This window comes from Nylanderia fulva, unplaced genomic scaffold (genome assembly GCF_048542155.1).
Source record: "Nylanderia fulva isolate GAGA-0341 unplaced genomic scaffold, ASM4854215v1 Scaffold1, whole genome shotgun sequence".
Taxonomy (NCBI): domain Eukaryota; kingdom Metazoa; phylum Arthropoda; class Insecta; order Hymenoptera; family Formicidae; genus Nylanderia; species Nylanderia fulva.
The window spans coordinates 2601313-2615028 of NW_028189192.1; the positions used below are offsets into that span (position 1 = coordinate 2601313).

The following is a 13716-nucleotide window of genomic DNA, read 5'->3' on the forward strand; positions in this document are numbered from 1 at the left end:
ATCGCACTTCCGCGGTCTCTCTCTCTCTCGCTGTTAATCGTCAGAATCTTCGGATTAGTATGTAACTAGAGTGCCGGCCGAAATATCGAATTCCGAGCCAGCTATCCAAACCTTCATCCGTGAAAAATGCGTTTGACATTGCTAGAGATCGATGTTACAAGAGTAAAGGATTGATGCGGCATTACGTCGGTTTGATTATATTGCAATTTTATTGGCAGAACAATTTATAGTACTTATATATTTTTAAATTTTCTTTCTTATTTTTCGTTAATTTCAAGATTTTAGAAACTGGGTTCTTACAAGTCTGACGATAATTCGAGTATAAGAATACACTTATTCTCGATCAATTTTCGCAGTCATTGTGAATTCATATATACTTCCATCGTTTCTCTGTAACGCATTTCGCTTTGTAAGCGACGCGTCAACATCTTGGATAAACCCCTCCCGATTTTCTTCTCCGGCCCACGTAAAGTTTCGAAACGAGCGGCATCTTTACACGGGAACAACATATGGGAGCGAAATCTGTCGTCTTTCTTGGATACACCATTTCGCGGCTTGCTACACGACAAAGAAATTCGGCTCAAGTAAATTCCTTTTAAGTCAGCCCGTGTGCGTCTGTACGTGGCAGCGTGTCGCGAAAGAAAAAGAGGGGGTTGCGTCGCAAACTCCATCTCCTCCACCCTTTGTCTTTATGCCAGCTTTCCATTTCCCTCTCTTCTTTTTTTTTTTTCACCCGCGACATTTTCGCATCCACGCTCTCGCGTTTGTCTTCTCTTCCTGTTTTGCGAACGCACGCAAACTTACAAGAGAGGATAAGGAAATATAGCTCGCGCATCGTTATAAGAAAATTCGTCAAACTTGGAGTTCACTTTTTTTCATCGATCCAACATCGTATCAATATTAGGATTTAATTTCTCTATCTCGGGCCGTCTTCACCGCTTAAGAAGTCGCCGATTTAACGTCCGACGTAATTACACCGCACCTTTCATTGTAACTACTCAGAAACGGTCTGTAAGAGGATTATATTTGTTGGAGCTTGACGGGAGCGAGAGGACGGGTCGGACGGACGTTCGCGAAATGATTCCCGTTGGAATTTCAGTGACCCGCGGGATGCAACCGTTTCGGCTATTCGCCGCGCTGTGTGACGAATTACTATTGTGCGCATTTCGACCCCGTCATGCCGGAAACGCCTGTCTGCCGGCAGGATGACGGTGGATGCCACTTTATCGCGAGACTCCTTTGTACGAGTCGATCGCGCGAGGATTTCTATTTCCGGCGTGACGTCACGATTTTTCCCTCGATACGCCACTCAGACTTTGCGCGAGAGACGTGTGTCGCTTTTAATAAGAAATTTCTCCCAAAGTTTATTTTGTTAAAGTATATAGACCGCAAGAGAAGAGATTCGCGCGCGATTTTAATCTAGATATTTCAGATTTTTCCAGGTCTAATCTAATATTTTTCAATCTTTGATCTCGCTATATTTATTTTCTTTCCTCATTTTTATTTGTAGTGCGATTAATTTCCTGAAAATATATTAAGTACTCGGGTTCGAGCGAGAGAGGTAGGATAGGAAGCGATAGAGTGACGTGTTTATTCTGAGCAATGCATATTGCAGTTTTTGCATAATAATGATAGACCATCGTGGCAGTCTATCGATGGCGCATTCGTCGTGTTAGTTCATCGAGGTGTAAACGCTACCTCCGAGATAATGCGAGGGCGATAATTTCGCATGCAGGTGACTATAAAGCATACCGGCTATAGTTACAAGGCCCGCGCTCTCATATAGCGTTCCCGTACACTGCGATAAAGCTTAAATCTACGCTTACATCTGACGTTATATATGCAGCGAGGTAAATATTATTTCTCCGTTGCTCTACGAATAACAACGAAAGCACTTTCCGCGCGATGTGACGTGGATGAAACTCGCCTCGCGAGATATCGTTTCCTATCGTTTCTTCTCGTGTATTCCAGGCGGGAAGATGTATTTTCTTTATTTTGGCATGATTGCACCATCTCGAAAGTGTCTGCCAATCGTGCGAGCTATATACGGAGAAGAAGGAGGAAAAGCGTGTTCGGGAACGAATAAATTGAGGCGAGGTGGTAAAGGAATTTGTGTTGCTTTATGAAAGGGTTTCGCCATTTTTCGCGAGAGAAAGAGAGAGAGGTGTTGGAGAAGAGGGAGATGAGCAATGTTTTTTTAAGGCCGTATAAAATTACGACCCGCGAAAAATCTTTTATGTGTACAAACGAGATATGCAAGATTAAATTTTCTTATTTAAAATATGTAAGAACGTAGCACACACAACACTCTCTCTTTACCGACATGATATTAAATAGCGTCCTGTGGCACGCTGTCGAGCACGTTAACGTTAAAAGTCACCGACTTATGATCCACGACCCATTTTCTTTACCACCCTCAAAAAGAGTTGCAGTTTCCTCTATTATTACGACAATCCGGTTTCGCGCGCTTTCTCTCTTTCTTTTATCGTATATACACACACAGATTTTCTCTGTCAAGATTTAGCCATGCAAATGGACGTCCCGTGAATTAAAGGGCGTCAGGCCGAATCGAAAGCTCGTCCATCTTCTCTCTCTCTCTCATCTTCACGCGCGCTCGTACATTTTCGCAGCTCGCGCGAGCATCGCTGAACTCGCTCTGTCGATCTTTCTCTCCTCTCTTTGTATCTCTCGTCGTGTCGAGAGCTATTTCTGGATATTCTTGGGAGGATTATTGCGGTGTCGCGAGAGGCGGAGCGCAATAGACTCCTCTAAGTCTACTTAATGCTAGAGTTGCCGGCAAATCGTTTAATTATTTCGCGCCGCGACGCCTCCTGGTCTCCGCAAGCCATTCTTTTCGGTTAAGAAATTTGCGAAAATTATTACCAAAGTATCGAAGCTACTGGAAATTATGATTGATTTTTATTTGTCTTCACATTTCAATTTATTTTGCTCTATATATATATTTTTTTTAACCACTCAGTCGTTATTAATTTACCTGTAATTTATGTAACGTTATATCGACGACGATTTATTTTCCTTCTCCATCTGTACAATTATGTCACGAGTAGAGAGTACGCTGAGAAATCACAGAATTACGGAGAAGGAAGGGCTGCAAGAGTACATCCGACTAATTTCATCGAGAGTTAACGCGTCTCGTTTCCAGGAGACTCCCTTGCTAAGGAGAGCATATTTTACGCGTCGTCGGAAATTCCTCTTCTCGTAACGGCGAGAATACATATTTTCTCTTCGACGAACATCTTGCGCGCGCGTGCATATCTTCACGAAGCGTCCAGCTTCGCTGCTCCTCTTCCTTTCCTTCCGCGACGCGAAGGTTTCCATAGCGCTTCCTCGCTTCGATCTTATCGCGCGAGTCATCCTCTATCCGTGAATATCTGCAGAAGGAATATGTAAATAAGCCGACTGAGATATTCATGCTGCTCCTGTTGTATCCCCGTCTCCATCGTCGTCCCGATCGTCGTCATCCGCCTCGTGGATAAGTATGTTTGCGCAATGCACATGCGACGGTGCACTCTCTCGTCTATAGAATGTTTGAGAATTTTCGCGCTCGCGAGTTTCTCGACAATCCCGAAATAGGTATCGATAATTTGACAAATCATCGCAACAGGCGTGATTTTTCAACGACTCAATATTTTTTTCGTCAGACATATTTTTATACACGTTGGCCGTAAATATATTAAATATAATACACAGCATACATATATATAGCTGCTGAAAAAATTGCGCGACATAGATCTCAAACGATCACCAGCCGTCAAATAATCTACAGTTTCCATCGAAGGAGAAAATATTGCTTCTCCTCGGGTTTACAGGCGGATAAATCTTCCGACGCTGTGTGAAAAAGCTTATCTCTTATTATTTTCCAAGGTTTCAACGCAGCGTCGAAGGCGCGCGATCGTTACTAGGCGAGAGGAAATGCCTTTATTTCTTCTTCGCGGAGCTTTTCCAAGTGTATATAACGGGAATCGGGGAAAAAGTTTTTCCCTCGATCTCCACGACGACACGGCGACGCGAGATTTCGTCAGGTTGTTTCGTTCACCGCCTCCTATCCGCGCCCGATACGGATGTATCTCTCCTTCCTCCACCTGGTTTTACTCGTCATGAAATCGGGCGGCCAAATAAAGCACAAACTGTCGTACCTTTCTCGCCGACTGACGCCGACGACGCGAAAACGAGGGCGTCGCGACGCCGCTAAGGGCTTTCGCGTGTTTCTCGGCTGTCACATTACCGTGACAGTCCACGGGAACGCGTTGTTGCTACAGATGTCAGGATATCCTCCGCCCTCGGGCGCTCTCCGGCCGTTCATCCTCCACGTCCGAGTTTCCCGGGCTTTATCCCACGATCGTTATCGTCGAACGAAATAGATACGCTTCGCTGTCTAATGACGAATATCGCGCCGCGTCGCGAATACATCTCGATCCGAGAGGAGAAGATCCTTTTCCGCTCGCAGGACAATTCTCTGTCGCGGAAATATTTATTTCGATCGCGAAATCAAACGTGTCGGCTCTTTAAATTTCCGAGTTTGATATTATCCGAATTTAATCAATCGCGTTTTGAAGAGAACGAATAATTTTTTTTTGTTTTCGAGATCAAAGCTGCGTGCATTTTCACGGATGATGTTTCACGTGCTGCTCTATCTGTGCGGCAAGAGAGAGAGAATCTGTTTACTTTCAAAGGACGTCATGGACACGCTCATGATTACACAGACTCGGTTACTCCAATGGTGGTCAACCGCCATTGTGTACCGCTTCGAAAGCTCGATGAACATGCAAGAGCCCGGGCAGCATGCACCGATGCAATAATGTAATAACGCGTCCTGACCTTCATATAGGCTTACGAAGTTCGGATATTGGTTACCGTGTTAGGATGCGGCGTTACTGTTATACACGTCGCTCCATTTAATCCTTTTCGTCATGGGCACTTTGCGAACTCCGTTATTGTTAGCGCGGAAACATTTCATATCCATTAATGAAACGAGATACAGTAAAACAGATATAGACATCAAAGAAACTCATCAGGATGGAGGAAGAGAGAGAAAGATGCATGTTCTGTTCTCCATTTTAGACAAAATATATAATGTCCATTTTATAGACAAAATATACCTATATAATTGTCGCGAATTTGACGGTGATTTTCTGTATCGCGCTCTTTGGAAACGTGAAAAATTATCGTTCGTCCCTTTCCTCGCTCGTATTTCAAAAATACTTTGGAATTCACGCGAGCTGTTTCGACTGCAGTTTATAGCAGGCGCGTCGCTTTGAAAGTAAAATTCGGGAGATGGGAGCCGTAAGTCTTTTATGGCATATATTGCGCGAGTGAAGGAGAGGGATATTCCGCTCTGTCGCCCGTTTCTTTCTCGCGATTTCCACAACCGACGTCGTTTCCTCGGAAAATCAGAAAAAGATTACTTATGCTATCCTTAGTTCGGAGTGCACTCTCAGCGAGAGAGTACCCGGGAGTCACAATTCCGAAAGACTAAGAGGATGTATGCCATGCACACATACATACATATATATATATATATATATATATATATATATATATATAAAGGGACATAGGAGATCGAATTGCTACTTTGACACGCGAGCGACCCTTTTGATTTAGAATTATTTCTCTACATTGCTACGCTCGTATACTTTTTATTATCTTACGGGCAGATTTCTTCACCTATAACCTTTTACTGCATCCTCGGAATACTCTCGGTGCGTAATGCACGGCGAGGAAGGACGTAAATGAGAATCTGTTCACATACTTTTCCATATATTTCTCTGTTTTTTATGTATCGTAAAATATTAAAATTAAAATATAAATATTAAGATAGTTTTTGAAATATATATAAAGATGCAAGAGAGAAATGAGATTATATATGTATATGAAGAGTCGCTCGAATTAAAAGCATCGCACTTTCAAAAAAATCTAACTTTATTTATTTTCTTTATTTCGCCTGTACAAACTCTACTGTATTTTCTCTCGACTCAGCTTATCTGAGCGAGACTATAATCTGGAAAGAAGCGGAATAAGTTTACTCTACGATTCTTCAAAATTTTTACAAGTGATTCTACAAGAATAAATAATAAGGAACCATATTCTTAAAAGAAGATGAAATCGAGGAAGAATAAATCGGTAACAGGTTAACTTTTGCCTTTGTAAGAGATAAGTGTTCTCTGCCTCACGACGTTTTAACAAAGTAATTGGAAATTAAATATGCGTAACAATAAAAATTTTGATCTTAAATTTTTATTTAAGAATATTATTAGTTTTTTTTTCAGCTTGTTTTAAAGAAATATATTCTTCCGAAACGTTACGACGATACTTTCTTTTTACTTTTTACTCTACTACAGAGAACTTTTAGAAAGAAAAAAAGCGAAGTTACGTCGTTGATAAAAATTAGTTGATGATTTTATGGCTACTTTCCAACCACCGTTGAGTTCCTTAGCGCGCTTAGAGAGTAAGAAAATTTCTTCCTTAACACGCACAAGACTAACTTATATTTTAATCTAAATTTATCGCACGCTAATAACTAATAACTGTATTTTTTTATAAATATATCTTATCGTAAGAGGAATCTTGTATGCGAAAAATTTAAGAGAAGAAATTCAATTGGACGAATATCTCGAAACTCGCAGCTTTAAGTTAGATATATTTTTTTAGCCGATATTCGAACTTTTTTTCGTTTAAATCTGTATTTACATATGCATGTAATATATATTCCTCGTCTTTTCCCGAAACTTTTATTCTCTTCGATGTCTTTTTTCAACAAAAGGTGGAATCGAATGTCCAAATATCCTGTTTAAACATCTCTCGTATTTTTTTTTATTGAGAACTTTGACAATAATTCGAGCAGTTTAAATCCGCCGGAAGAAAAAGAAAAAGAAGAAGAATATTCTGTAAATCTTCTACTTATCCCGTGAAATTATTTTCGGTGTTCGCGAAAAATCTTCAACGCGCCAACGAAGCGAAGGGCTTAAAGATACGAATGCAAATTATCATCTTAGCATTCTCTTTTTATACAAACTTTACTCTTTCCGCAGTTTCTTGTACCTTACAGTACTCTTGTTTTCGAGATTTTTCCAACAATTACGCAAGATATGCATACGTGCTTCAACGTCTGCCACGCAATATCTAATATTAATCAAATTTAATAATTATGTTATCGAAGTATTCGATCGCGTTATTGCATTTGCATCGAAATGACAATTCGAGGAATTCTCTCTTCGGATAACATCTCTGGGCGCGAAGCGAGCGTCGCGGAAAAATTGACAGATAAAACACACGTGCAAAAGCGCCGTATGACTTGCGGTAGTTTCTACTTCTCCGAGCCATCGATTCCTGCAACTCACCGCACGTGCAACCGCAGTCTCGCAGTCTTCGTCGAGGAATTACAATTACGTAGCCCGTAATTCTTACGCGTGCACGTCTTATACGTGACGACCGGTCCACCTCTTAACTTCCCAATCCGCTTTCCTCGCGTTTTACGCGCGCGTGACCGCCACGCGGATATATCTTTCGTGTCGTAAAAAAAAAAAAAAAAAAAAAAAAAAAAAAAAAAGGACTCACATCGAAAGCAACCACCGTGAAACGGCTGTACAACAGATCTCTATCGCATCCGGCCGGAAGCGGACGTCGAGGGTCGAAACAAGAGCGTCGACCGACGACGACGACGACGATGTTTGGGCGGGCTATATATCGTGCATAACGTACGTTATGTCAATCTTGTTTAGATACGTCTTATCAGTCTTACCTGTCGCGGTTCTAAACGAACGTTCTCGGAACATCAATTAAAGTTTTACTCGCCGAATAAATATGCCACGATTAATGGCAGAGATAAGAATCAGTGTTAAATAAAATTTAGATCTTTTACAATATATTTTTCCGATTATTAATTTTCAAAGTTCTGCCGAAGATTTCTCGGAGATAAAACTTGAACGCAAATAGATCCGTTTAATCGCGAGAGAATGCACGGTCACGTGCGCGCCAAAGTTCCGCGCCTTCGTAGAATTCGGAACTTCAGACGATGGACACTTAGGTGTATCTTGACCTCAACCTTGAAGCCGCGGAATGCACAAGAGTGGCTCGACTCGTCTCGCCTCGCCGCAACGTGACGTTCTTCCCGACTTTATGCACTTCGCGGCCACGTGCAAGTTGGTCGTTGCACTCTCCTCTCTCTTTCTCACTTCCTCTCGTCTCTCGAGAGTCCTCTTTCCTTTCCCAACCTTTTTATTCAACCCAATATTCCCGTAGACTTCTCGTAGAGCTTCCTCCTTCCGTCTTCTCGATCGACGGATGCAGCTCCTCGCGAAAAGCTTTCAGATTAATTGGCCAAAACGAATTTTGATTCGGTGGGTGAACGTGCGTATTTATTTCAACGACTATTTCTCGAGTGTATATAAAAGATTTTAATTAAAAATCTTTTTCAGCTATATACGAGAATATCGCGCGATGTAGACAATGAAAGCCAGAAGGATATATTATTTTAGCAGCATGCAATTAATGCCCCCGGATGGAGAGATCTCCTTGGTAATATGAGATAGTTCGAGGTAGCGCATTTAATCGAGACGGCAGTTTTCTCCGTCTCGGTGAGAGAAGAATGCGTCCTCGGGACATAGACAGAGAGAAAGAGAAAAAGAACGACCGACTATATAGTCGAGCTATTCGCTTCTCCGATGTAAGAAGTACGATGGAGAAACGCGTAGTAAAAGAAACTGGCTGCCCTTGTCCTTGCTTGGTCACTCTTGGCATTCAAACACATTCTCTCTCTCGACGAGCGATTATTCCGTACTTTTTCTACTAGTATGAGAGATAGAGAAAGAGAGAGAATTTCACGATTCTCTCGAAAGGATATGCAAAAAATATGCGTCCGCGCTTTTGAAAATAAAAATCGCCCGATGTTTGTGAATTATCGGTGCGATCAAACGATTGATTTATGTGACAGGAATACATCGCGGCCTCACTTTTGGAGTTTCAGTTCACTGAAACTCCAACTGACACGTTGTGATAAATTCCGATGAATCGCGATGTATGTACATTCATTATAAAAACTCACGTCATATATGTGTATGCATATACGAGAAGATCTGGGTCATCTCTCTTTCTCTCTTTCTGCAATTTTTGCAAAACATTTGGAAAAATTTGTTTGAATATAAAATACAAAATATATAAAAGTTCTCGCGATTCAAGTTTTGAATAAATAATCGATTCAAAAGTGTTTATTTCTCTTTTTCATTGTACCTATGCATCGCAATAAACAATGTAAAATACTAATCGAATTTATTTTCACATTTTTATACATCTCTATTCCACTTTTTACCTCTTTCACGCGTATTCTGAGAACGATTATTGCAAACTATGTCGTAATGCTAATCGACCGTCAATTTTCACGCCAATTTAGCGATCTTTTTTGGCTCGAAACGAAGCTTCGGTAATTAGATCTCGGATGAGATTCGGACGAGCAGGCATGAAAATGGCGAGTGCGGAGTAATAAAACAATTTCATAGTAATCCAAAGTTACCGAATGGACGGTGCCTGTGATTCCCTGTCTCTCCGTATCTCCGAATTCAACAGGTTGCAGCTGGTGGCTGGAGGTGCCGCCTCCTCGTTCTTCTTTTGCTCGCTCTTGCCTTCGTTCCTTCCTTCCTTCCTTCCTTCCTGCTTACCTTCGGTTCTTCTCTCGTTACCTTTCCTCGTTTTCAATTAAGCGACCTATTTCTGCAGTTTTCTTGCGTGATGCGAGCAACACGCATTAATTGCGCAATCGCGTGCAATCGCACGCACGTGCCCGCGAAAGCGAGATTGTGAAAATTATACGCCGATAATAATGTCCGTAAATTTACTGTAAATTTACGACGGCGAAGAGAATGTTTTATGATTCGAAGAGTCAGACTCGTGATTATCATCGCGATGCATTTCTTGCGAATTATTCGCGGTCGCGGAACCGACCGGAAGGGGAATATAAAAGGAGATGGAGGAACGAAGAATCGGGTTGCACTTCCTGTCGACCTGCAACGGACCGTGATGGTCAGAGCTTAAGTCGACGCGCGCGCGCGCGGCGAATTATATCCCTTTTATTTTTCATCACGGTTTTATTCACTCGGCTCTCTTTCAGAGAGTCGCATCTCTGTTACAATTATCGAGATGATAATATAATTTATCGATTTTGTAACAATTTTCAGGAGCGAATCAATCCGATCCCGAAATACCGATTTCGACGCTAAAGTGTGTTAAGTACGTTTAAAGTATTATTATATCGCGTTAACTCCTTATCTTTCTGTTGCAGGTAAGAATTCCCGACCTTTCGAATTTTCGTCCGTTCCCCACAGCACCATTTCCGGTGGTAAGTTTGACTCACCTCATATATAATACACACTTATATATGCAATCTTGAAATATTAGGATATTATATAAATTTATTCGCACATACAAGAGTCACGCACTTGTGTTCTATATATACATATATATATCAACTCGATTTATTACGCACACAATTATGAGTTATGGTATATATAATACGTGGAGAGAGAAAGTCGTTGAAAATTTTCAACCGCTCTCGATTGATTTGCGGGCCAATTATATACGATCCGCGGTTGAAAAGTCCTCGAGTCGATTCGAGACTCTCGAGAAACGTTATCGAGCTATGCAAATTTTATCGCGCGCTTCCATTTCTCGCGCGACGAAACAAATGTCGCCCCGTTACGTGCTCCCGTTCCGACTACGTGACCATCTTATTGCTGCGTTACATTTATTTTATTGTTCTTTCACACGCGCGCCGGGCTCACGAGCACTGTAGCCGAATAAGTAGTGTTTCCGCGATCGTAAAAGTACGACGCGGAAAGGAATAGGTTACGAGGCCTTTGACAACCGGCGATAACTGTTATCTTGTCTCTTTGCGAGACCTTTTATTTATATTTTCGTTGCAATATTTAACGTCGAATAATATAGTTATCGAGTGTTTTTGCGCACTGCATCGACTTGAGAAATTTTTATATAATTTTATATAATAGATATTGCTTTATTAATCGCGATATTGCAACTAGGAAGTAAAAGTTTTTCGAAATTAGATTCCTCTTTCGATGCTTATCGCCTTTAATGGTTTTTTTCTCGATTTTGTACGACTTGTGGAAAGATGCCAAGACGCAGGCGAGTTATGTGGAGAATCGGTGGACCGCAAGAGAGAGAGAGAAAGAGAGAAAGAGAGAGGAGGCAAGCTGACAGATAATTGCTCACGATCTCCGGATCGCGCGAGGGTCGTCGTTGCAATTTAAACGGATTTATGGTACTCCCGGTACCTTTAACTTAGCCAATCCCGTGGGCATCGAATTTTCGTAACCACGTGCTCGTCTTTGTACGTGTGTGTGTGTGTGTGGGCCGTTGCACACCAGAACGCTCACACAAACTTTTCTGTCACGGTCGATCGTGTAGCTTCACGCTTTGGTAGAGCGAAGGAGGCCTCGCAAAGAGAGAAAGAGGGAGAATCGGAGAATTTTCGGGTCGTTTATCACGATTCTCTGGACGCTCCACCATTTTCGATATTTATATTGCAGGCTATCCCGCGCCAAGTTAAACTGCACTCGGACGACACGCAAGAAGCGTTTTACCGATTCAAAGTCTTCCCAAAAGAGCGATATCGCGCTGCAAGAAACAGGAGGGAAACGATCACGAGAGAACCTCGATGAATCTCCTCGATCTTTTCTCTCCCTCTTATAAGGGGCATTTTAATAACTAATCGTGAACGCGTCTTAAGTGTCTCTGGCGCGATCTATTTTTCTCGCGGGTCGAATTAACTGTCAATTATTGGAACAGCCAACTGCTTTGAAATGATAATAGGTCCTTAAGGTATTATTTCCGCGCGCGATTATTTTTATAGAAACGTACGCTGTAATTCTACAGACTAGTACACTCGAAAAGAAATGGTATAATTATTAATTCAAGTCAATTAATCGCGTATCATCGCAAACACTTTCTTCCGTGGAAAACTACGACTTGTCGCGTGTCGGAATTACATACTTGCCAACTTCTAATCACTTGAACGACGTTAAATTTGAAATCGGAGAACTGTTAAGAGTGGCAACTGGTAGATCCGGGCGTCGTTTGAGTAGAATAAAGCGTTCGCTCGCTCTTCGTCGACGCGCAGTTTCAGCTCAGTCGGGAAAGGAGCAACTCGAAGACGACGGGTCATTGTTCTGCATTCGATAATCGTCTTCGGAGTACCGTCGAAGCTTCGTGTTTACCCATGCCTCGAAAGTCCGTAGCGATCTTTTCTTTAGACTAAAGCGAAGTCCGTTAGAGCGGCACTAATCTGACGGCGATGGAGAAGCGAAGTTTCCGATTCTCATTCAACTTGAATCGCAACTCTTCGCCTTGCTCGTCGAAACTCCCAAGCATCACTTTCATCGGGCACGGTTATTTCAGTCTATCAATATCGACAATATTGAACCTGATATTACAGAACTTGATATAGAAGACAGGGCTAGAATTATCTCGTCATCGATTTTTCTTTCTCCTCGTCAGATTTCCTGCCTCACCCTCGAAATTTCAGATAGTTTGCAATAATGATTTATCCAACAGCTATTATATAAGTATTAATTATCCACGCTGGATATCCGTCTATTATCGTGTGGCATAATAATGTCGAGGCGGGATAAATCTCTTCCTTCTCGGCGGTCCTCATAGTTTCTACGGCCCTTTCTCGTGAGATTTCGAGCGCGAACGTCGTCGACGGGACGCAAACAGTTTCCGCTTCTCCGTGAGAAATTCGCGGCATTATCATGAGCAAATTTGACTTTCCGCTCTTCCGCCCCCGAAGATTCGCCGTCTTTCGCCCTCCACCTCCTCGAAGGGTTCTCGCGTCCGCATAACCGACGCCGGGAGGTCCCGAGAGAAACCAAACCGCCACGCGCATCCTGCTCTTCAGCATCCGCCTGGTAACTCGCCGCGAAGATCGACTGCCGCGTCAGACGAATTCCGGCGGTCTGAGCCTGAATTCCCGAGAATTCCGCGGCGATGGCCGAGCGTTTGATACTCTTCGACGACTCTCCGCATGATTCTTGCAACGGTTATTTCAAAACCGCGATTTCTCTCCGAGACAAGAAAAATGTCTCGTGTCTTTTAAGCTTGCGTTCGCGACCGTCGACATTTTTTCGCCGGGAAAATCCCGGGCTTTCCCGGCAGTCAATTTTTATCATTCGTCACATGCATGAGATATGGTAAACCGTGTTCCTATTCAAGCCGACGCCATTCGGCGCGCATATTCAACGCGCCATACCTTTCGTTTCGTCCACCGGAAGACAAGCGCAATCTCTCGTAGTCGATTCAACGACGAGCGGGATTGAAGGAGTGGGAGAGTTGCCTCTCTTCGGTGCTTTTATTCGGCGCGTTTCCAGGCGCTTTTCTTTTCCCTCCTTCTCCCTCGATACCTTGCATGTCGCGAGAGTCGAGGAAATTCACGCTCGAAGATGCATCCTCGAACAGAGTTTCCCGAAGAACCCATCTCCGTCTCGCGTTCTCCAGCCAGTCGATCGGGGGGTTGGAAATTTACGCGCCACGGATTTCGCTCCTCGTTTGCCCCACGGTCCTACGAAAGTCGAAGATCGCTCGAGCGTACGGCGCGGATCGAGATATCTCGATTAGATACTTCGACCTCCGTTATTTCGGCCGAGCGGAAAGCGAGTCTTCTTTCCAGGGATCTATCTGTCGTCTTGATAA

The 13716-nt window shown here is 42.8% G+C and overlaps 1 protein-coding gene across 10 annotated transcripts in view; it reads left to right on the top strand.

Moving 5' to 3' along the window:
* Window positions 1-13716, top strand: part of heph (polypyrimidine tract-binding protein 1 heph) — a 386169-nt gene that overhangs the window by 197796 nt on the left and 174657 nt on the right. For 2 of the 10 annotated variants that reach the window (XM_085490370.1, XM_085490337.1), the window contains exon 2: window positions 10292-10348. The exons of the other annotated variants lie outside the window; for them this stretch is intronic. In XM_085490370.1, coding sequence (XP_085346496.1) covers window positions 10292-10348 — 57 coding nt within the window. The remainder of the gene's footprint in view (window positions 1-10291; window positions 10349-13716) is intronic. 10 annotated transcript variants of the gene reach the window in all.